This window comes from Henckelia pumila, chromosome 3 (genome assembly GCF_033568475.1).
Source record: "Henckelia pumila isolate YLH828 chromosome 3, ASM3356847v2, whole genome shotgun sequence".
Classification (NCBI taxonomy): Eukaryota; Viridiplantae; Streptophyta; class Magnoliopsida; order Lamiales; family Gesneriaceae; genus Henckelia; species Henckelia pumila.
Genome location: NC_133122.1, coordinates 131,713,580 through 131,738,074, shown reverse-complemented (window position 1 = coordinate 131,738,074; position 24,495 = coordinate 131,713,580). Strand labels below are relative to the sequence as shown.

At 39.4% G+C, this 24,495-nt stretch overlaps 1 protein-coding gene across 1 annotated transcript; it reads right to left on the bottom strand.

Annotated features, from left to right (window-relative positions):
- Window positions 1–5,661: 5,661 nt before the first annotated feature.
- On the bottom strand, window positions 5,662–6,665 carry LOC140889512 (uncharacterized). Its single transcript, XM_073297228.1, has 4 exons — window positions 6,426–6,665; window positions 6,304–6,372; window positions 6,041–6,232; window positions 5,662–5,979 (listed from the first exon to the last, which is right to left on the bottom strand). The coding sequence occupies exons 1-4, from the start codon at window positions 6,663–6,665 to the stop codon at window positions 5,662–5,664; spliced, it is 819 nt and encodes a 272-aa protein (XP_073153329.1).
- Window positions 6,666–24,495: the final 17,830 nt, after the last annotated feature.

Here is a 24,495-nt window from a genome sequence, read left to right as displayed (position 1 = left end):
AGCTGCATGGTATGACTATGAGATATGGCAGATGGATGTGAAGACTGCTTTTCTTAATGGAGACATTAAGGAAGAAATCTATATGAAGCAGCCTGAGGGGTTCACATCCATGGGAAGCGAGCATAAGGTATGCAAGCTTCAGAGATCAATTTATGGTCTAAAACAAGCATCAAGAAGTTGGAACCAGAAATTTGATGAAACAATAAAAGATTTTGGTTTCATCAAGAACCCGGAGGAACCGTGCGTGTACAAGAAAGTAGTTAAGGATGCGGTGACATTCTTAGTACTTTATGTTGATGACATCCTACTCATTGGGAATGATGTAGGGATGTTGCAGTCAACAAAGATATGGTTATCAGGTAGATTTTCGATGAAGGATTTGGGTGAGGCATCCTACATTCTAGGGATACAGATCTATAGGGATAGATCTAAGAGAATGATAGGACTCACTCAATCAACCTACATCGATACCATATTGAAACGGTTTTCAATGGATGGGTCCAAGAGAGGACATCTACCCATGTGTCATGGAGTTTCTCTATCCAAGTCTATGTGTCCCAAGACTGATGCAGAGATAGAGAATATGACACATGTACCATATGCGTCAGCTATAGGTAGTATCATGTATGGGATGATATCTACCAGACCGGATGTAGCATTTGCTCTGAGTGTCACGAGCAGATATCAGTCTAATCCTGGTCAAATGCATTGGAAAGCCGTGAAGGACATTCTTAAGTACTTGCGAAGGACTAAGAATATGTTCATGGTTTATGGAGGACGAGAACTCAAACTGGAAGGCTATACCGACTCTAGCTTCCAAAGTGATGTGGATGACTCGAAGTCAACCTCTGGATTTGTGTTCATGCTCAATGGTGGTGCTGTCTCTTGGAAGAGTTCCAAGCAGGACACCACAGCGGATTCCACCACTGAGGCTGAATACATTGCAGCATCAGCTGCTGCTAAAGAGGCCGTTTGGATGAGGAATTTCGTCCAAGAGTTGGGCGTCATTCCTGAATCTTACTTTCAATTTAATGAAAGACTAGTGGCTGGTAGTCGAAGCCTGACGTTCGGAACGAACTGAACTCACTGAGCCGGGACGGAACAGGATTTGATTCTGCAAGCGGTTCGGTACGAACGAAGAAATTTCGAACAAAAGGGTCCAAATCTCGTTGGAACAATGTAGGTGCACAGCCCCAATATTTCGTTTTTGTACCTTATGATATGCCCCTAGGCTAAACAAGGAGAAGAAAAGAGCCGGTTAAAAGACAGCGAATCTGAAAGGGATTCGTGAACAACTGCAGCGGAGATTCCACAAAGACTAGCACTCTATGTTCTCGTTCTCGGTGCTCCGGTCAAGGTAAATTCTCTACTTGTCTTCACCTTCGGGTCCACCACCGGAAGGGGTTTTAGGGGAAACCACTCTAGTAGTGGGTATTTGCTCAACGGAAAGAACAACCTCTAGGGTTTTACAGTTCATGGCTTGTGTTCACACTCACGCATCATATGCTGGTGTAGGCTAGCCCATCAAAAGGACTACCAGACCCCAACTAAAGCGTCAAGTCGCCGGGACGCAGGCTCCCGAAAAGGGAAGCCCGCAATGGCTAATTACTTCAAGTAAGGGTCCGGCTTGAGCCAAAACCCTTTCTTTTCTACGCTACGAGATTGATTCTTTTATGATTTCTCGGTTAAACAACCTAAAGGCCGCGCCGAGCATTACCGAATCCTATGAGGTAATGCAATAAGATAAAACAAAATTCCGCTTTGTGCCCTTCTTTGTGACGCCCTGGAGAGTAAGCCACCCTACTCCACTTACTCCCATTACCTCAGTTCCATTCTTGGATACCTACATACCAACCTGGGGGCCTGATTCCATTTTTCCAACCAACCTGAAATGCAAACAAGGAAAGGGCTGAAATCTTGGTCCAGTCCCGGTGTACTGCGACAACACGGGTGCCGTTGCTCAAGCAAAGGAACCAAGGTCTCATCAAAGATCCAAACACGTACTGAGGAAATACCACATAATCCGGGAGATTGTGGAAAGAGGAGACATCAGTGTCGAACGAGTGGCCTCTGCAGACAATATCGCTGATCCACTTACTAAGCCTTTGCCAGGACCATTGTTTGACAAACATCGCGAAGCAATGGGTCTACGTAGTATGACTAGTTGGCTATAGGGCAAGTGGGAGATTGTAAGAGTGGGTGCCCAGTGAGCCAACTGTGTGGCTATGGGCTTTGATGACTCTTTGTATAAACAATCTTTTGTTTAATATTATTTACACTTTTATGGCAATGACTTTATATTACTTCATATTGTTATATTGTGATATACTATTGTTGTTTTGATAAAGACCTTGAATATACTATAGTGTATGTAAGATGTGGTAGAACATGGAGATGTCTATCATGAAATACATCTTATAGTCACTGTATATTCTAAAACCGTTCCTAGTCGATTGAGCCGTCCGATAATAAGGATAAGGATCGCTCGAGTTTGAGACTAGCATTTGCGATGCGGAGTACCACGTTTCATTGGTAGGGAACATGGAGATGTTCGAAGCATGCAAATGGATATTCATAGGATGAATAGTCGAACTACCCTATCCGGACTTTCCAAGTGGTTATCACTTATCGAGTGGATAAAGTCCGCGGTTTTGGTTGTACACCATTAGTCCTTACGACTTGAAACATCATGGAGACTCTATATGCTAGTACTGTGCTTTGACTCGTTTACCGACTCTGAGGGGGTCATCAGGTGTCGAGATTGGGTACAGTTACGACACATATAGGAGTCAATGCATTGTTGTCAAGGATTCACCACATACTTGCGAGTGTGGATATCCTATGCGATCTGAGGAGATATTAGTGTGATAAATCTCTGGCCAGAGTAATTGATGTGATTTAAGAAATGGTTTCTTAGTAGCACATGCGATGTCACTAATTTGATCTTCAAGATGTATTGCATAGTTATCGAATCTTGAGCGACTCTCGATATACCAATGGTTGTTGATTCGATCGGGATATATGGATGAAGGGACCGTACTGTACGCTAACCAAAATCTACTGGTTCTTGTAGGCACTATCAGTGATACCTAGGGAATCATGGGGCGATGTTGCTAGGCGCTTTACCATGATTTGTTGGGCAAGTCGGAAAGTGTTGTTCCGAGTCACAAGGAGTTGTGAGCCCACGGCTAGCTGTATCCCTGAACCATTGAGGGTCACACAGTGTAATGGAGTTTTAATCCCCGTTGAGATAATTAAATTTAAAGAGTTAAATTTAATGAACTAAGGAGTTGGACTTCTTAAATAAGAGTAAGGGAGTAGGATTTCCTAAAATGACATAGGGATGGACATTTTTGGAAACCACTGAATTCGGATTCAAGAAAATTTATTTTGACTTTAAAATGTGCAGAAATGGTTTCTGTGCACATTGGTGAAATCAGTTCATCAATCGGAGTCACGATGAATTTTATATTAATTTCTGAACGAGCGGGCTTTGCTTGTCGGGCCCCAGCTTATGACTAATGGGCCCTAAGGTGTTAGTGGCCTGCATTATAAATAAGTTATTTCAGTACAGAAATTACACACAACAGGTCATAATTTTTGAGAGCAAAAATCGAAAACCCTAGTCTCTCTAAAAGAAAATTTCGGCCGACCCCTCCCCCTCTGCCCGAGAAAATTCCGGTCTGTGATTTTGAATCGCGGTCAGGAATAACGAATCAGATTCGTGTAATCTCTTCGCAGAAAACTTCTGATAGATTTTCTAGTGCAATCTATCAGAGGGATTAAACCTCTGTTCGTGGACCTGATTGAAGGCGTTCATCGGTTCCAGGGAGAGACAACAAGAGCAGAATTGTTCTGTTGGTGTCCATTAATCTCGTTGCGAGATTTGAGGTAAAATTTATTTAATTGTTATTTAAATTTTACACACACACGTAATTCAATTGATGAACGGTTGATACCCATACCATGGAATCGTTCCATGAAAAAAATTTTTAAACTTCCGCTGCACCGGGTATCAATCGTAATTGGTCTGGGAACTCGCTAGTTATCCAGCAGTTCGGGGCTAACATCAGGAAAGAAGATGAAACTCTAAGCAAGCATCGACGTGATTCCAATGTCGACAAGGAGGTGGAGTGGAGTACAAACATGGGAATAGGAATTAAGATACATGCTTTCAACAAAGATGAGATTGAAAGCTCGCAATCTAGCTGTTCACCAATGAAAAAAAAGGGATAAAGTATTTGAAGTGGTACATAATTGTGTATGGGACCTCTCTTTTTTGGATGCAGCTCACAATCTGCCTATGTTGTTAGTTTTTGCTAATGTTGATGTAATAGGGTTGGTTGGATGTTTAAGTTAGGCTTGTGTTATTGTGTTGTTTAAATCTTGTGAAACTATGGCTAAAATACTCCATTAATATGGAGTAGTATTGTAGTGTGATGTGTGTATTCCTGTTTTGTATCATTGTGGGCAATATAATGTATTGTGAGGTACATAATGTTTTATTACCATGTTTGTGAAATTGTCCTCCCCCAGTGGTGACCACTATCGAAGTAACTCAATTTTTTTGCTACTATATTTTCTATTTCAAAACCTCTCACATAATTTTCATATATACACCATATTCCGACGTCATATTCGGAATAATATTTTTATAGCATCAAGTTTTCATATCACTTTACTACAAACACTAGCCGATGTTAACCATGCAACCAATTAAAACCATATAAACGCGAACTTTTCGATAGTTATTTCGAAACCGATAAAAAAACTTTGATTGATTGAAATGATAACAAGTTGATGCAAGTGCCAAAGTTATATTGTGTAACTACTGGAAAAGGAATCTGAACCTGAGTTGTATTTTTGGAGTTGGGGTTGGCTGTGGTAAATTGGAATCATGCTTGCCTTCCTTAGTATGTGGTTTCTTATTTTTTGTTTATATACACATACATACATGTGAACTCAAATTTTGGACAAGCTAGCTAGAAAACACCCGTGTAATTTTTACAACTCTCACGGATCGATATACTTATCTATTATTTATATATATATATGCCTTTTTATTTTATTTTTTAAAAAATTATTGTTATTTCTACAAACACAAATATATATATATGTCCAGATATTAGTTTATAGGAAAATGACTTCTACTTTTTGTTTACTGATGATTGGTTGCATTTCAAGTTTTAGCATGCTCACTCCTTAAAATATGGTTAACCTGCACACAAACTTTAAATTTCTGCCTATTTTTGTTTAATTTTCGACATGATGTCGGCGAGCAATTCATGTTGCTACAACCGCTATTTTTTGATATTACGGCAAAACAATAATATTAATTTCAGTGGATAAAACACATTGAAAATTAACTATATTAAGGTTCTCAAACAAATACCATATACAAAACATGTGTGTAACCATACACCACTTCATTGAGTTCAAACTCTCATTACACAGTACGTTAAGCATAGTGGATCTAAGTCAAATTATCATCTAGTTAACAACCAGATTCCATCACTGCAAGCACTAAAGCGAGTGATTACCTCAAAAACAAAACAATATTCACCAAATACTAACAAAAGGCTTTGTCAACATAAAACTATAGAAATTTGTTCTGCTACGCAGACAACACAAAAATTCAGATTGTGGCCAACAATTCCAACCCTAGTTGCCATCTAACAAGCGTCTGATCAAACTTTTCCTCCCTTCCTCACCTAGGCGCTTGAATAGCACCAAGTCATCGTGATTGTGAAACAAAAGTCGTGCAGCTCGCACTTGCTCATCCGCCGATAATTCTGAAATCTGCTGAACAACTTCCAATACGACGTCTTGTGCATCTGATACCTTATCCTCGGGTGCCAAATTCTTCACCAAGTCTGCGATTGTGCTCTTTGTAATTTGAGCCAAGTTATTGATTGCTCCAACAAAAGAGTCATCAAGTTCATCTAGTTTCTTCCTTTTTTTTTGTCTTAGAGGATGCACCTGGAAATGTTTTAGATGATGGAGTATGAGTATCGGTGATCGATTCAGCTGCGGTTTCTACAGGTGGACAAGTCGGAGTTTCGCAATTGAGAAAATTAGTTGGTGTGTCGCTGTCTAGTCTAAGGACATCTTGCAGCACATCTCTAAAATTATTGGTCGTCTCCCCAGCTGCCCGGTCATTACCAAATATCTCACACCAGTCGTTGTAATGCGTCCATTGTTTGTGTCTCATTGAACGTACACTGGCGTCACCCTGCAATTAAACAGGAAACAATAATCAGTGTTATGATATTATCTGATCATATACCATGACCACGGTAATACCTTAATGAGTGCCTCCCATGTCTCATCTGTTGCCTCAATTGTCTTCTCAGAATCATTCCAACAGTACCACTTTTGCTCAAAATAGTGACCAAAGTGCTATAAGTTTTCTTCCACACATGTACTTTCGAGTTGACATGGGGATTCCCGCGTAGATCACAACCTGGAAGTGCCTCCTTCAATGCACATTCCAACAAGTTTAAATATCCAACTTTGAATCCATTTTCACTTTTCCATCCCTTAGCAATCACATCTTTCAACGAATGGATTAGAACTTCCTCCTCACGTGCGGTCCAACTTCTTCTACTTTTCTCTCCCTTCTTTGACTTCACCATAAAACTTGCAGAAGTTGCGCTGCTTTCCATGACATGTAAGACTTGTCGATACTACATCTGCACTCATCATAAAGAAAACAAGAGAATAATGTTACCATAACCCACTGTCATTAATTGGATATGAAATGAAAATTTGATTTACATGGAATAAAGTAGTTAAAGAGAGGATTCACATCAAATGTCTAGTACGAGGAAAAATGTCAAATACAGAAAGCAAGGAAACAAATGTGAGCGTACAGAAATGAAAATGTTTAATACAAAGAAAGCCTATTTAATGGTCAGTGTTCCACATGTTCATTGCAAACTCATCTCTCCAAGAATCCCATATGCCAGACAACTCAAAAATACTTATAAAATCAATTTCCTGGTTCTCCTCTGGGCTGGCCACACTATCTTCTTCTATGTCTTCAACTGGATCTTCTGGCATTTGGGTCCTAATAAAATTATGAAGTAGGATACACCCTAGTATGATCCTGTTTTGGACTGCTATTGGGTAAAAAGAGGGACTTCGAAGGATTTCCCATCTCTTTTTAAGCAATCCGAAGGCTCGTTCGATGACGTTTCGAGCTCGAGAGTGCCTCCAATTGAATAACTCTTTGTAATTTTCAGGACCTGTAGCACGGTTGCCCCAAGCATCCCTATGGCACCTTACTCTGCGATAAGGAGTTAAGAAACCTTCAATATTTGCATATCCATTGTCGCATATGTAATAACAACCTGAAAAATATACATATTTATTATTCACAATATGGTGATGCAAATGTGGACTACAGACAATGAAAATAAATGACTTAACAATAATCAAACCTCTGGGAACCCTGAATGAGTCGTCTCGAGTCAATGCATCTCTTAATACGCGTGCATCTGCGGCTGATCCCTCCCACCAAGTCAAAGCATATATGAAGTTCATTTCTCGATCACATACAACCAATACGTTAACCGCAATAGTGCCCTTTCTAGTTCTGTATCTCGCCCTATCTCGAGCAGGGACATGTACTGAGATATGTGTTCCATCTAACGCTCCCAAACAGCCCTGCTAATTCTCATATAAGTATGTCAATTAATTATGATGAAGACATAATAAATTTAAAAAAAATTACGTGAAGAAGAACATCAATTATGTTTAATGTACAAATAAAATTATAATACCTTGAACCATTTCCAATTATCATTTGTGCAACTCTCGTCAACAGGGGCAGGTTTAACTAGAAGTAACGGATGTAACTTCAAAATTGCTCGCATTACTTCGTGGAAATGTGCGCTAATAGTCTGTCCACTACGAATGTAGTAATGTCCAGTGACACAATTCTTTTTATGATGAGCCAGAGTTGACAAGAACATAGCTACTTTCTATTCTACCCGTACATATCTCGATTCAACTAGCCCTCCTATGTTGGTTAATAGATAACACAATCGTCCGAATGCATTGCGGTTCATTCGTAAGTTAACCACACATTGAACGTCACCTGCATCAATTATCCTATGTAGGTGGTTGAGTTGGGCATTTATTCTCCCAGTCAAGGTGTATGTTGAAGTTGCTCTACGAGGATAGCGTCGCCGCCTCTCAAGTAATCTCAAACGTTGTCGGGTTAAAAGAATTACCATCAAAAAATTTCGACATAACATTTCACAGACCATGAGAATGAGGATAATGTTTGTACGTTTTCTGTCCATCTCTCTAAAATAAGCAAATTAAAGTAAGCTAATATTCTAGGAATAAGTGAATAATGAAAACTTACTTTCTTCTTGATTACAACTGTTAAAACCAAAGGAAAATATACAAATCCATCACAATAATGATACAATGAAGTGCAAATTGAAATGTTTACAATCGAATATTGACTGACAACTTAATTTGATGATTATTATAAAAAGATTGTTTGAAATATATTTACATATACATGAAGTTAAGTACTCATTACTATGTACTAACCACTTGAGAACTCAGTAACATTCACGGAGGGTTTTAGAACACCACAATTTTTCATATCCATCTTGAACATTAAGCTGGATGGTATATTTGGATGTATAAGACCACAACCTTTCATAACCCACGAAAATCTCATATAATGTAAAAATTAGCAGGAATCAAGAACAGATGAAAATACCATTTCAATAACCTCACGCATAAAATAAAAATCATCGTTCCAAAAAATGTCAGCTGCTCAAGACCCTCGACTTCATAAAAATTAGGGATAAAAGCAAAAATCACTGTAATTTTTTCGAGCTTAGAAACGGTCATTTGGAAACCTAAAACACTCGATTACTTTATGAAGAAATCAATCCAGATGGTTTAGTAGAAGACCATGTACTCGACTTACCTAAGCAAGGTGAAGAAATCGAACCAGATCTGTAGTAGGAGAGTTCGTAATCCTCGTTAATCGCCAGCAAAAGACTTCTTCTTGGTTGTGTTTTGTCGGTGTGAGAATTAGGAATAATAGGTAGGGCAAGGGACAAATCGGTAAAAACACTCTTCTTTCCTATCTACTGTAGCAAATAGGATTCATAATACAAGCTCTCACGTGGGTTACTTTCTCCTCCTTTTTCCCACTGGCACGAAAGAAATATCCCGGGCCCATGGTTATCCTAACATATTCAAAAACCGAGTCAAACAAAGGATATTATCATTATCCTTGCCTTATCCTTGCCTTATTCTGCATACCAAACACAGCGTTACTTAGGTAAGTTTCCTTATAAGAATTGGATTATGATTTTTGGGTTGTCAAGTAATGACAATTTTTTTCATCTGGACAACGAGATGACTTATACTGGGAGACGTGAACTGTGATCATGACTAGACATGTTGGAGTATATTTCCATTGTTACTCTGGAAGTCTTTTGTACTTCAAAGGGTTGTGGAAATTTACTCAATCTAGAGATCATTGCAACAGTTATGTTAAAGTATAATTTGGTGTCAGTTTGATAACCTTGAAAAGATATTTGATCTTTTTGGTGGATAGAACTATGATGGGATAAGTGTTTCATGACTAAGAACATTTTACATCAGAAGAGTTTGAAATGTACCAGATGATGGATCTAGTTAGTTTTTGATGGATGTCATGAGCCTGCTAAGTTACATCATGGATTCGGCAGTATGAGAATTCACTTGGATAATGAAAGTTGAACACTTAGGTGTTCATATTTGATTTGAATTATTAAAGTAGGCTGGTGCAAGATTAGTGCCCAGTGACTATTTGTGACTATCTTCTGAGGCGGTCAGAGATAGATGTAGTTGTTTACAAGAAATATTCTAACTCATATTTTGGGTTTCCTAATTCTGAAGAAGAGTTGTTAAGAAGTTTTACTTCTAATTTATCTGTGGTATATACAGATATTGTAACCCCGTGATGGGGGAGGTAAATGTTCTTTTATACGAAGAACTATTGAAATTGTTCATTACTTGATGATTAGGAACTGAACTGTGAGATTGCTGATTAGATGAATATGGTACCCTGGTAAGCAGTACTCTGAGAGGTTTTTGCATTACTTCTAGGATTTCATTATCAGAAATTGATCTAGAAAGTGTTTGATATAGATATTTCCAAGAAAAGAACCTGAAGAGTTTAGGAAATTAAGAATTGTGAACAACGATATTGTCACAGGTATTATGACAAGTGTTAGTAATAAAGGATGAGAATCCTTTCGGTGTACAAGGAATTGCGTTCGAGGTTCTGATGGAAAGAAATGAAGAGAAATGTGTATCAACATGTTTCTAGATGTTTGTAGTGTCAGCAGGTCAAGGCAGAACACCGATGACCTGGAGGTTTGCTTCACAGTTTATCTATTCCTGAATGAAAATGGGATTTGATTACGATAGACTTCGTGACCCGTTTACCGGTAACCTTGAGGAAATTATGATGCTATCTGGGTTGTGGTGGACCGACTCACCAAGTTATCACATTTCATTCCTTATAATCGGGACTAAATTTTTGATAGGATGACACATTTGTACATCCAGGAGATTGTTCGATTGCATGGAGTTCTTGTGAGCATAGTCAGTGATAAGTACATTTTGTATACATTAGTTCGTGATAGGTTTATGTCTATTTTGTGTGCATTCATATTATTTTTATGTGTTTTATTGCATGCTTGTGTATTTCACAGCTCGGGTTAATTTTGTAGAAAAATGAATTGTTGAAGAGTGAATTATGGAGCAGCTTTGTTAAAAAAATCAAATTTAATTTTAAAATTATCTAAATCCAATCTCGGCCATTCAGAATGCATTTCAAGATGTTTTAAAGTTTCTATCCAAATTTTATCTCGATTCGACGGCTAAAACTCAAGATATGATTTTTTCAAGTAAACTGCGTGCTGGCACATATGTATGCACGGACCCATGCACGGAGGTGGCACGGGGTCCGGACATGTCGCGAGGGAAAAAATAATTTGAGGCCGAGGGCATCCGGAGGTAGGCACGGACCCTTATCCAGGGTCCGTGCATATCGCATAATCAGAAAAATAAAATTTCTTAAATTAAAATTCTTAACTTTCCGGGCTTTCAAAGATATATAAATAAGAGAGTTCAGAACGTGATTAGTGGGTTGGAATCTCATAAGAGAGACGGCGGCTAGGAGGCTTGGAGATTGAAGAACGCTCCATTCGAGTTTTTCTTCCCTTTTTTCTTTTGATTATTAAACTTTTGTTTGAACTTTATTTTCGTTTATTGATTAGTTTTTCTTCAACCAAGATGGTGAGATTGGGCCGAACAGATTTTTGTTAAACTGTGGATTTTGATTTGGGTTTTTAGATCTTTCTTCAAATTATTGATTATTGGATTTAAATTATGTCTTGTGAATAATCTGATCAATTATTTACTTGCTTGTTAATTAATTCCGAGTCGAAAGGTTAGAAATTGATTTTGATCACTCCAATAATTGACATATGGTTAAACCGACTAGAAATAGTATTCGGTTTAAGTATGCGGTTTTAGGTGAAAACTGAATTCTCATAATTCCTAATGCATTCGAATTTGATTTGAATTATGAAAGATTGATCCGTCAATATTTGAATAGGTTTAATTGTTCTAGAAATAGACTGTTAAATAAATTAGGAAAATTCGTCGTGATTTAAGATTAATCTAAATTCTTAATTTTACATGTGTTTGCATAACTTTTTCGGTACCTGCGTGTGTCTTGGTTGTCTCAATTTAATTATATTTATTTTTTAGTTATTTTAATTCTTATTATTTTTAGTAATTAAATTTTTATTTAATTCGTTTCATCCTTCTTTATTATTTTTGTCTAGATTAAGTAAAATAATTAATTCTTGAGAATTGACTACAGTCCCTGTGGGATCGATACTTGGACTCTCTTTCCACTTTACTATTACTTGACCTATTGCAATTGCTAGTTGATACCGAATTAAGCGCTCAAGTTTTTGGCACCGTTGCCAGGGACTGTTTATTTATTATTAGGATTGATTATTTGCTTGAGACTAGATTTTTTTTATTTTTAGTTTTTCATTAATTATTTTTAATTTTATCGTTTCTTACTTGTGAGGTACTTGGAGATGGATCATCGACAGGTATTCACAAGGTTTGGCCAACAATACTTGAAGCCATTATTTGCTGCTTGGGGGAGATTCAATGATTTGACAAACAAATTTCGATGCCATGAATTTTTGAATTACACTCTAGTGCAGATTTTTTATGGTGGATTGGATGATATAACAAGAAGCTGGGTAGATTATGGACCTTTGGCCACTGGTAGTCACTTGTTTCACAAAGATTACGATAGTGCTATGCACTTGTTAAATGATATGGCGGATTTCGACTACCATTGGCATTGTTATCCTTCACTACAGGGTTGGAGTCACAATATCCTTCAGATATCAACTATAAAAATTTTGCCAATCAAACACCTGAGCATCAAGAAGAGTGTATAGGCCGTTCTGAGGATCACGTGGCTGAGTTGGAGAACATTGTGCGACAACATACAGAGATAAATCAGTTCTTTGAAAGCCACATCAACTCTTTGAGTCTTCTGGATGAACAAATTGCGCTCTTTATAGAACCATCTTCTGAGATTCGCCAAGAGATTGCAGCGATTTATGTTGATCAGTTATCATAGGCATGTGATTCTGAAGCTGAAATTGCGCCTGATTATGAGGAAATATTTTTTGAAGAATCTTTATGCGAAGAAGAGCCAGAAGTGACATTGGAGGAGGAAGAAACATAAAAGGAGACATATATGACCTCATCCATGGGCTTTACATGCACACCATTAGAAGATTCGTTCTTGCCATTGAAGCCAACTCCACACTATTACATTCCTGATGAGCTTCAGCCTATATTCGGAGTCTCCTTTCAAAATAATCAGTTCATGAAGAGTATTGTTCGACCAACAAGCTTAAACTGCATATATCACGCCAAGCTTGAGGGCGTAGAAAATCAAGACCCATACGTAGAGTCGTATGATTCTTACTATGGGCGGCAGCCACTCTTTGATGACTGCTTCTGCATAGTCGGGCTATAGACTATAATTTTAGCGCTGAATGGGAGGCAACCCAGTGTTCTCTTTTCTTTACTTTTTATTGTTTTTTTTATTATCTTTTGCTAATCCGCCGCCTTACCCGTCGCCTTTATATGTGCAGTATGTGGCCCTGCTAAGAAGATGTCGTTGGAGTTTTACAGATGGAGGAAGGGGACAAAGCATAAACCAGAGGATTGTTTCATTATGTTTTTGTTCATCTTGAATTTGTGTGTTTTTTCATGCATTCTGTTCATTGTTTCTGAAGCATTGAGGGCAATGCTTTAGATAAGTATGGGGGGTAGACTAGTTTATTGCATTTTTTTTTATGTTTGTGTTGCATCGTAATCGTTTAGTTTATTTTCATATAGTTTGTTTTAGTCATTGTTTGCATTTGTGTTGAGTAGGATGATTAATGGGAGCCAATGATGATATGAAGTTATGATTTTTGTGAAAAAAATTTAGTTTTGCTCTTGACTTGACATGAGAAACTGTAGGTTGAACCGTGAATATTTTTAGCACTCATGTTAAACCAGTGAATTGTAGCGAAGGATTTGATGATGTTTTTTTTGACTGCTTGACCATTGCACATCACTAGGCGATTAGGGAACTCGATTGTATTCCTGTGAATTTTGGTGATACTCTAATAAGTGCATTTATGATCTCGGATTTATTTTTTGTAACTTCAAAATTAAGTGATTTGTATACGCACTTTGAAAAAAAATAAATATAAAAAAAACAACTCCATCCGGGCCATGAAAAAAGGGATTGAATCCTAATCCTTAAATCAAAGGCTAAGTATGCGGATGAAATGAGGTTGGAGCTTCATCCGGGCTATAAACAAGGGGATTGAAATCCTAATCCTATCTTAGTTGAGCTAAATATGCGGGTAATTTATGGGGCAGAGGTGCGTTAAAAATATAAATCACCCTTATTTTTTTTTATTTCAAAATCTTGAGGAAGGTGTAAATTTTAGTGTTATCTGGAAGGAATGGTTACATGAGAAGGAACTTGCACTGATGTGTTTATAGGTCACTAAGCAGTCGTGTAAACGGATTCTATTTGAGTTGCATGAAACTGGAATGACAAAGAACACGCACGTTCACGCTAAATCGACAATGTATTATGAAAGATTGAGAGCGTTCATGTTTTAAGTTGACATATGACTTCTCTGATGCATCTTCCCATGAATTTTTCCTACTCCTATTTTTGTGGTGTGCTTGTTGCATTGTATGTCTTGCTCAAGGGAGAGAAAGGTTTAAGTATGGGGGTGTTGATAAGTACATTTTGTATGCATTAGTTAGTGATAAGTTTATGTCTATTTTGTGTGTATTCATATTGTTTTTATGTGTTTTAGTGCATGCTTGTGTATTTCACTCCTCGAGTTAATTTTGTAGGAAAATGAATTGTTGAAGAGTGAATTATGGAGCAGCTTTGTTCAAAAAATCAAATTTAATCTTGGAGAGATCCAAATCCAATCTCCACTATTCAGAATGCATTTCAAGATGTTTTGAAGCTGCTGTCCAAATTTCGTCTCGATCCGACAGCTAGAACTCAAGACATGATTTTTTCAAGTAAACTGCGTGCTGGCACATATGTATGCACGGACCCATGCACGGAGGTGGCACGGGGTCCGGACATGTCGCGAGGAAAAAAATAATTTGAGGCCGAGGGCACCCAGAGGTGGGAACGGACCCTTATCCAGGGTCCGTGCATGTAGCAGAATCAAAAAAATAAAATTTTGGAAATTAAAATTCTTAACTTTCCGGAATTTATTTTATGGGCTTTCAAAGATATATAAATAAGAGAGTTTAGAACGTGATTAGGGGGTTGGAATCGCATAAGAGAGACGACGAATAGGAGGCTTGGAGATTGAAGAACGCTCTATTTGAGTTTTTCTTCCCTTTTTTCTTTTGATTATTAAACTTTTGTTTGAAATATATTTTCATTTATTGATTAGTTTTTCTTCAACCAAGACAGCGAGATTGGGCCGAACAGATTTTTGTTAAACTGTGGATTTTGATTTGGGATTTTTAGATCTTTTTTCAAATTATTGATTATTGGATTTAAGTTATGTCTTGTGAATAATCTGATCAATTATTTACTTGCTTGTTAATTAATTTCAAGTCGAAAGGTTATAAATTGATTTTGATCACTCCAATAATTGACATATGGTTAAACCGACTAGAAATAGTATTTGGTTTCAGTATGCAGTTTTAGGTGAAACTGAATTCTCATAATTCCTAATGCATTCGAATTTGATTTAAATTATGAAAGATTGATCAGTCAATATTTGAATAGGTTTAATTGTTCTAGAAATAGACTGTTAAATAAATTAGGAGAATTCACCGTGATTTAAGATTAATCTGAATTCTTAATTTTACATGTGTTTGCATAACTTGTTCGGTACCTGCGTGTGTCTTGGTTGTCTCAATTTAATTATATTTATTTTTTAGTTATTTTAATTCTTATTATTTTTAGTAATTAAATTTTTATTGAATTCGTTTCATCCTTCTTTATTATTTTTGTCTAGATTAAGTAAAATAATTAATTCTTGAGAATTGACTACAGTCCCTGTGGGATCGATACTTGGGCTCTCTGTCCACTTTACTATTACTTGACCTAGTGCACTTGCTAGTTGATACCGAATTAAGCGGTCAGTCAGCGATCGAGATCATAGGTTTACTTCCAGGTTCTGGGGGAGTCTTCACTGCTATGGGTATTACTCTTAACTTGAGTGCATCCTATCACCCAAAGACTGACAGGCAGTCAGAGCGCGTGATTTGTACCCTTGAAGACATGTAGAGAGCATGTTTTTTGGATTTTGAGTCCTTCATGGCAAGATTTGTTGCCACTGATTGATTTTGCGTACAACAGTAATGGTGTGACTGAAAGAGTGGGTGCCCGGTTAGCCAACTTGTGGCTAAGAGCTTTTATGACTCTATGTATAAAACAATCTTTGTTTAAAATAATTTACATTCATTAATGGCATTTTCTTTGTCTTTCTTCATATTGTTATATTGTGATATACTATTGTTGTTTTTATAAAGACCTTGAATATACTATAGTGTAAGTAAGATGAGATAGTGAATAAAGAGAGATCACTATTATGAAACACATCTTATAGTCACTGTATATTCTAAACAGTTCCTAGTCAATTGAGCCATCCGTAAATAAGGATAAGGATCGCTCGAGATTGAGACTAGCATTTGTGATGCCAAGTACCACGTTTCATTGGTAATGGACATGGAGATGTTCAAAACATGCAAATGGATATTCATATGATGAATGATCGAACTACCCTATTCGAACTTTCCAAGTGGTTATCACTTATCGTGTAGCGACCCTACCCGGATCTGCTACCTAATCAGAGTTAAGAGCATAATTAAACATGCATTAAATAAATCGCTACGGAAGACTTAAATAAAACTGACCGGCAGAATACAACCGGTTAAATAAATTCGATTATACAACCCAATCGAATAAATAAACCCTAAAGGCAAAACCTACAGCTAATCTCGCTGTCCTCACTGGTCGCTGGCCAATCCAAGCTCTTGGTGCTCCACCCTGCACCTACACCTGCCCCGTCGAATGGGTGTTCAGATACACAGAAAAGACTAGACGTGAGCTCTAAGCTCAATACGAAAGCACTGGGTAAAACATACAAATATGATGCATGCAAATGATAGGGTTTCCATATCTGGGATAACTGTATATAACTGCTCAGTATTGGCGCCTAGGACATGAGTGGTACAACCCGGGGAGCAAACCCTGTCGACACTGCTCATTCCTATAGGACGTGGACTGTGTCCCCAGATGCTAATCACCCATGACCCGTCAGTCACTGGGCACTAGACATCACCCGTCCAGACAGGGCTGAGCGACCCTACGTGGCTCATCTCACAAGATGGACAGACACAATATAATATGCACATGCTGCATAATAAGTGACATACAAAATGCAACATATAAGCATGCAAAACCCGCTGAAAATCTCAGTCTGTACTTGCGTACCTTACTACAGTCAGTTCCTAGCAGTCCCGCTCTAGGTTTCCAGCCTATCATCAAATCTACAATGCAAATATCCATGCATCATTATTTAAGCTCTAAAAGCCTTAACTAAGCTATTGCATACTCCTAAATAATTTAAGGAGACCATAGCTATACCTGCGTCCATCGTCAGCCCGCTGATGACAATTGCCTCAAAACTAGGCCACAGCTCCGTCTCGACGCCTGGATCGCTATGCCACTTCCGGATTCCCAATAGGATGCCTAGAACTCCCTAGATCTGAGTTAGAAGGCTTAGGAATCAGAGAAAAGAGAGGGAAAGGTGCACTTTGAAATGAAATCTCGGTCCCCTATTTATAGACGGAGTTCAGAGCCTCCGAACCCAGTTTGGAACGTCCGAACATGATCGGATCCTCCGATCCCACCTTCGAAGCATCCGATCGCTCAATATTACGTCAGCCATGATGTCACTTTGCTGACATCAGCGATGACACGTGCCCTGGTCCCGATCGGAACGTCCGATCTTACCGACGGAGCTTCCGATCCACTTCGGAGCCTCCGATCCTGAGTTTGGATCCTCCGATCCAGTTTGGAGCCTCCTGACTTGGTTCGGAGCTTCCGAACCCTCCGGATCTTCGGGACCTTTCTGGCTATTTTGAGTGTCCTGAATCCATTTCTGGACTCCGTTAACCCTTTTGGAATTTCCTTAATCATGTTTTACTTAATATAAACATGATTACACGATTAATATACTCATTAATCGCTAATTCTGGATACGGGTTACTACATTCTCCCCCCCCCCCTTAAAAGATTTCGTCCTCGAAATCTAAGGTAATACCTCGAGAACGTATCAGAAACCCTTGCTCAAGTGTCTGGTCAAAATATCCTCTGACATACTCAGACTCCCGTCGAATTCTCTGCAAGCTTCATTAATGCTGAACCGCATTAACATTTTCCAGCTGAAAATTACTGCGCTACTGGTCAACAATCGAACTTCTCTTACGCTAGCGTATCAAATCACTGATACCTCTTTCCCTCAGACCACAATCTTCCTGACCACGAAGGATACAATACCCGCTTGATCAAGATTATCGTCTCAAAGGAAATCTTATATTGATGAGGACCAAGTCATAACTTGACTGGCTTACGACAATCTTCGAATCACTAATCAAATTAACCATCTAATGGTTCCAAAAGTTCTCGGTGCTCTATACCTTTAGTCAGGAAACAATATTTCCAACACTGTGCCAACACAACAAAGCTCAAATTCTCTTCAAGAGAATCTAGTTGCTCAAGTATATACTCCAACGTAACTGCTCACAATGTTCCCTAGACTGGTTACCCTCCCTACTCTCCCCGAAGCACAACCGGCTTCCCAAGGAATACTGGGAACTTAAACCATCATGTCTAGTACATTTTATTGTCCGCGTTTCTTAGTATAACCTCAACACTGTGCCTTGATGATAACTATCATCACTTGCAATTTATGACGCTACGTCATCTCCTAGCCATTGACCTGCGAAGTCACGCATACGTTGCAATGGAAGTTATTACACTTCTAATGATCTACATCACCTCATCCATAGGTTATTCACCCATGAATCTCAATCGTTAGACATCCTCCTAATAGTTATACATACTCGCAATCACTGTACACACATCAAGACTAAGGCAAGCTCCCACCAATATGCTCGACTGGGACATTCCACAGTGCACAGACATATGGAAACACTTCCTATTCCGTCTCAAAACTCGACAGTCATTGCACCTGGTATAACTCAACTCAGAGTCTCTGATAATACCATCAGCTCATACCAACCCCCCCTAAGGTTGAACATACTGATCCTGGAACTAAATCCCAACGGATTCTCAATAGTCAAATTGCTCCCTTGCCGAACGCATCAGTCTCAGCACTGAACGATCTAACTCGTCGATTCCCTAGTCAATCCTGGGAAATACTTGTGCTCGAAGTAACTCGCCACACAATGCGTCTCTGATTGTCGTTTATCGCTACAACGCAATATTATTTGACCAACAGTCTGCATAGATGTGACTCACTGACTCGAAATAAAAACTCGATCCGTCACGATCTTGCGAAATCTTCGACCCATAGGCAAACCTTGTTGGATACTAAGTCGATCCTTGACTATCTCAGTCACGTATCGCACATCACTCGCTGGAAGATTAGTGACACATCCTGTTAGATCTCGAGAATTAAATCCCAGCTAATGTCATACCACACGATTAGACAACTAATGTTCCCTTGCTAATGTCTATTAGCATTTTCAACTATTCGTCGGATCTAAACACAACGGTATACATAGATGCCCTCACTTAACCGAAATGTCCGGTCAACAATCTTCACTATTGTTGTTCAATGGAAAACTCTTACATGAAACAACAACATGATCCTTTCCTGACCTATTGCTATCACTAAGCAATTGATTGGATCAATATCAGCTTCCTTCTTAACAAGAATGCACTATACTGGAAACTACCAACTCCCTTTCTTGTCTCCACTGTCAAGTTAGCACCTAACTTGATCATACAAGTCCACTTGCAATTGTTACCGATTACAGCAATCCCAGAAGATTCATCTCTGGCGATCATTGAGAATAAATAACTCAAATCTCCGATTTTTTTGAGATGGTATTCAGTACTCTTCCCATAAGCATTATTCGACAAAATACTATCCCAAGTATTTGATACATCCTGATCAACCTTGATTGGCTCAATCAATCGAATCCGTCGATCTACTTAAGCTCGCACTTATCAGATCAGACCACCACTGATCATCCAACCTACATGGCTTGGTCAATAACTATGACTTAGTTGCCACAAAGAAACATTTCCAAATGGTGTCAGATCACGGTACATAAGTAGTTTACTTGGCACAAGTCCTGCGCCTTTTCAGCACTACTAACCGCTGCTTCGTATTATGAACTTAACCATCCTAACTCTGAAAGAGTTACCCAATAACCACTAGTAGTCACTAGCACAGATCCCGTGCCACCTTAGCACTACTATTCGTTGTCTTGTTCACCCAAGGCAAACATCAAGATAAACTAAGCCCATTTCCATCCCATGGAAAATCCTACGCTCAATATCTGAAAATATAAGATAGTACTTGGCGCAACCACTGGACTCACTATCCTTACCTCGTTCATTCAGAATGAACACCACGGCTCGTCAAGTTCAAGAAGAATAACTAACGAATCCCAAAGATTTCCACAATCTTCGAACACTCTCCTGATCATATCCCTTGTTAAGATTGTGCAACAGTTTGAGACTAAGGTAGCTTACCTCAATAACCCACCTGGACAACCATCAAGGTTTCACGGTCATAGGCCATGCTTCCCTCACATCTTAAATATTCATGTACAATCCTCAACGTCTGATATAATCCAATACTGATGAAGCCAATCATCAAGGAGTAGTCCTCGTATTCGAGTTAAAGTCTTAAAACAACATCCTATCCAAGTCCTTGGATAATTCCTATCATAAGGAAATTCAACCACAACTCTGATGACAACCCATAGTCATCGCTGGTAGAAATCCGTCCACCTACTAGATCCACACGTCTAGCAGTAACCCAAAGGTTAAAACCTATCTGCTCAGAGTATACACTTGTCAAAGAAATCCCTCCATGACTGGTTCCACAGCAGAAAACTCAAACTATATCTCTGGCACACCAGACGATATCGAACCATCGATATCAAACCTGATATCTTATACAAGGTCATACCTCATCGTGACTGTCACCAAATCCCTAGACTGAGTAGCCTTCCCACCGCCATCTCCTGAAGCACATGACTCCTAAATAACCTCTGAAGTACAAAGACTCCCAGAGTAATACTGGCATAGGGTCGCACCCCATCACGTCTAGTCCTGGTCATAGTCCACAAATCTCGGCATATACTGGACCTGGTATCACGATGAAAAACCCATCATCACAAGCCTCAACCTAACAAAGGTCAGACAGCCTGTTCCAAGGAAACAACCTAGAACAAAGTTCTAAACCGAACAATACCCTTAATGCCTCTAGATGAGTCCACCCATCACTGGCACTAACATAGTCCACTGACTAACTAGGTCAATCTTAGGAAAACGCCTAGACTAACCACAAGTTAAACTGTTACAGTCGGCCCACTCAAATCCCATGAGTTACCACAGTTGAACACTAATCAACTAAAACAATGCCAATCCAAGCAAAATCATTCGCAATCATTCACAAATTGCTGGATAAATAAAACATGTATCATTGCTTCCATTTATGTACAATTTCTTAATTACAATCCCATGTAATACATACAGTATTAAAAATACAATGAAATGTACAATCGAACTTGGAATGATACAACCAAAGTATTACAATTGAAATACTGTTTACAACTACATCAATACAGTATTTAAAATCATCGTACTAGTCTTCGTTTCTTGAACATGAAGCTTCTAATCGACACACGCATCGATACAAGAATACTCCCGACCAAATCTCTCTACATGTCCTCCTACGAAGAACTCCGGAGAAATGGCTCGTGATAGCTAACCAGCTATGCTCTGCGTCAGTGCATGTCAGTCGACCCCTCCTGCTCACGATCTACCATCAGCGTTCTTCTTGTAACAAAATCATGCTTTTGAACATGAAGTTTCCCGTGTGCCTACCAAGAGCATCGATATCAGCATACCGGCAAAACCATGTTCTGCATGAGGTTAAATACCTCACGCTCGATACCTGTCATGCTTTAGGCACTCGAGGCATTCTCTGGTGAAGGTCTATCTGACAATCTCTCCAACTACTAGTGGAGAATCTTCAGAGTAGTGTCATCATGGCATGGACGATACAGATGCAAGCATCAAGTGCGTCCCATCCAATGCTTTGTCACTGCCTCTGACAACCGGTACTTGATCCAAAGCTAGGACCCACCTGAGTAGAAATCTTGAAAATTCGGACACGATCCATCACTTTTGTCCGCACTTGCTGGAATCCCATAAGCCAAATCTTCAGAAATCCTGCCGATGATGATAGTCTTCAGGCAATTTAATCGCCGCATCATCACGTCTTCCAAGGTCTCATCAATCCTATAAGGATAACCCAAAGTCTTAATAGTATATCCCAAGTCTCTTGCATGTATATGCTCTGATACCAATAAATGTAGCGACCCTACCTGGATCCGCTACCTAATCAGAGTTAAGAGCATAATTAAACATGCATTAAATAAATCGCTGCGGAAGACTTAAATAAAAACAGACCGGCAGAATACAACCGGTTAAATAAATTCGATTATACAACCCAATCGAATAAATAAACCCTAAAGGCAAAACCTACAGCTAATCTCGCTGTCCTCACTGGTCGCTGGCCAATCCAAGCTCTTGGTGCTCCACCCTGCACCTACACATGCCCCGTCGAATGGGTGTCCAGATACACAGAAAATACTGGACGTGAGCTCTAAGCTCAATACGAAAGCATTGGGTAAAACATACAAATATGATGCATGCAAATGATAGGGTATCCATATCTGGGATAACTGTATATAACTGCTCAGTAATGGCGCCTAGGACATGAGTTGTACAACCCGGGGAGCAAACCCTGTCGACAATGCTCATTCATATAGGACGTGGACTGTGTCCCCAGATGCTAATAACCCATGACCCATCAGTCACTGGGCAGCAGACATCACCCGTCCAGACAGGGCTGAGCGACCCTACGTGGCTCATCTCACAAGATGGACATGCACAATATTATATGCACATGCTGCATAATAAAATGACATACAAAATGCAACATATAAGCATGCAAAACCCGCTGGCAATCTCAGTCTGTACTTGCGTACCTTACTACAGGCAGTTCCTAGCAGTCGCGCTCTAGGTTCCCAGCCTATCATCAACTCTACAATGCAAATATCCATGCATCATTATTTAAGCTCTAAAAGCCTTAACTAAGCTATTGCATACTCCTAAATAATTTAAGGAGACCACGTCAGCCCGCTGATGACAATTGCCTCAAAACTAGGCCACAACTCCGCCTCGACGCCTGGATCACTATGCCACTTTCGGATTCCCAATAGGATGCCTAGAACTCTCTAGATCTGAGTTAGAAGGCTTAGGAATCAGAGAGAAGAGAGGGAAAGGTGCACTTTGAAATGAAATCTCGGCCCCCTACTTATAGACGGAGTTCGGAGCCTCCGAACCCGATTCAGAACGTCCGAACACGATCGGATCCTCCGATCCCACCTTCGGAGCGTCCGATCGCTCAATATTACGTCAGCCATGACGTCACTTTGCTGACATTAGTGATGACACGTGCCCTGGTCCCGATCGAAACGTCCGATCTTACCGACAGAGCTTCCGATCCACTTCGGAGCCTCCGATCCTGAGTTCGGATCCTCCAATCCAGTTCGGAGCCTCCTGACTTGGTTCGGAGCTTTCGAACCCTCCGGACCTTCGGGACCTACCTGGCTATTTTGAGTGTCCTGAATCCATTTCTGGACTCCGTCAACCCTTTTGGAATTTCCTTAATCATGTTTTACTTAATCTAAACATGATTACATGATTAATATACTCATTAATCGCTAATTCTGGATACGGGTTACTACATATCGAGTGGATAAAGTCCGCGGTTTTGGTTGTACACCATTAGTCCTTACTACTTGAAACATCATTGAGACTCTATATGCTAGTACTGTACTTTGACTCGTTTACCGACTCTATTGGGGTCATCAGGTGTCGGGATTGGGTACAGTTACGACACATATAGGAGTCGATGCTTTGTTGTCAAGGATTCACCACATACTTGCGAGTGTGGATATCCTATGCGATCTGAGGAGATATTAGTGTGACGAATCTCTGGCCAGAGTACATGATGTGTTTTAGGTTACTCGGTTTTCCTAGTAACACATGCGATGTCACTATTTGATCTCCAAGATGTAATGCATAGTTATCGAATCTCGAACGACTCTCGATGCACCAATGGTTGTTGATTCGATCGGGATATTTGGATGAAGGGACCGTACTGTACGCTAACCAAAATCTACTGGTTCTTGCAGGCACTATCAGTGATGCCTAGGGAATCATGGGGCGATGTTGCTAGACGCTCTTACCATGATTCGTTGGGCAAGTCGGAAATTGTTGTTCCGAGTCACACGAAGTTGTGAGCCCACGGCTAGCTGTATCCCTGAACCATTGAGGGTCACACATGTTGGAAAAAACTGGCGGTCAGATCAATCACGATTGATACCCGGTGCAGCGGAAGTTTAAAATTTTTTTATCATGGAACAATTCCATGGTGTGGGTATCAACCATTCAACGATTAAATTATTGTGTGTGTAAAATTCAAATAACAATTAATTAAATTTTACCTTCAATCTCGAAGCGAGATTATTGGA

What these genes read in the sequence shown, in the direction of transcription:
- LOC140889512 (XM_073297228.1), bottom strand. Translation starts at nt 6,665, where the DNA reads ATGGAAAGCAGCGCAACTTCTGCAAGTTTTATGGTGAAGTCAAAGAAG. An exon ending in ATCCCCATGTCAACTCGAAA is followed by an intron (nt 6,373 to 6,425) that starts GTACATGTGTGG and finishes TTTGAGCAAAAG; the next exon opens with TGGTACTGTTGGAATGATTC. An exon ending in AAACTCCGACTTGTCCACCT is followed by an intron (nt 5,980 to 6,040) that starts GTAGAAACCGCA and finishes AAACATTTCCAG; the next exon opens with GTGCATCCTCTAAGACAAAA.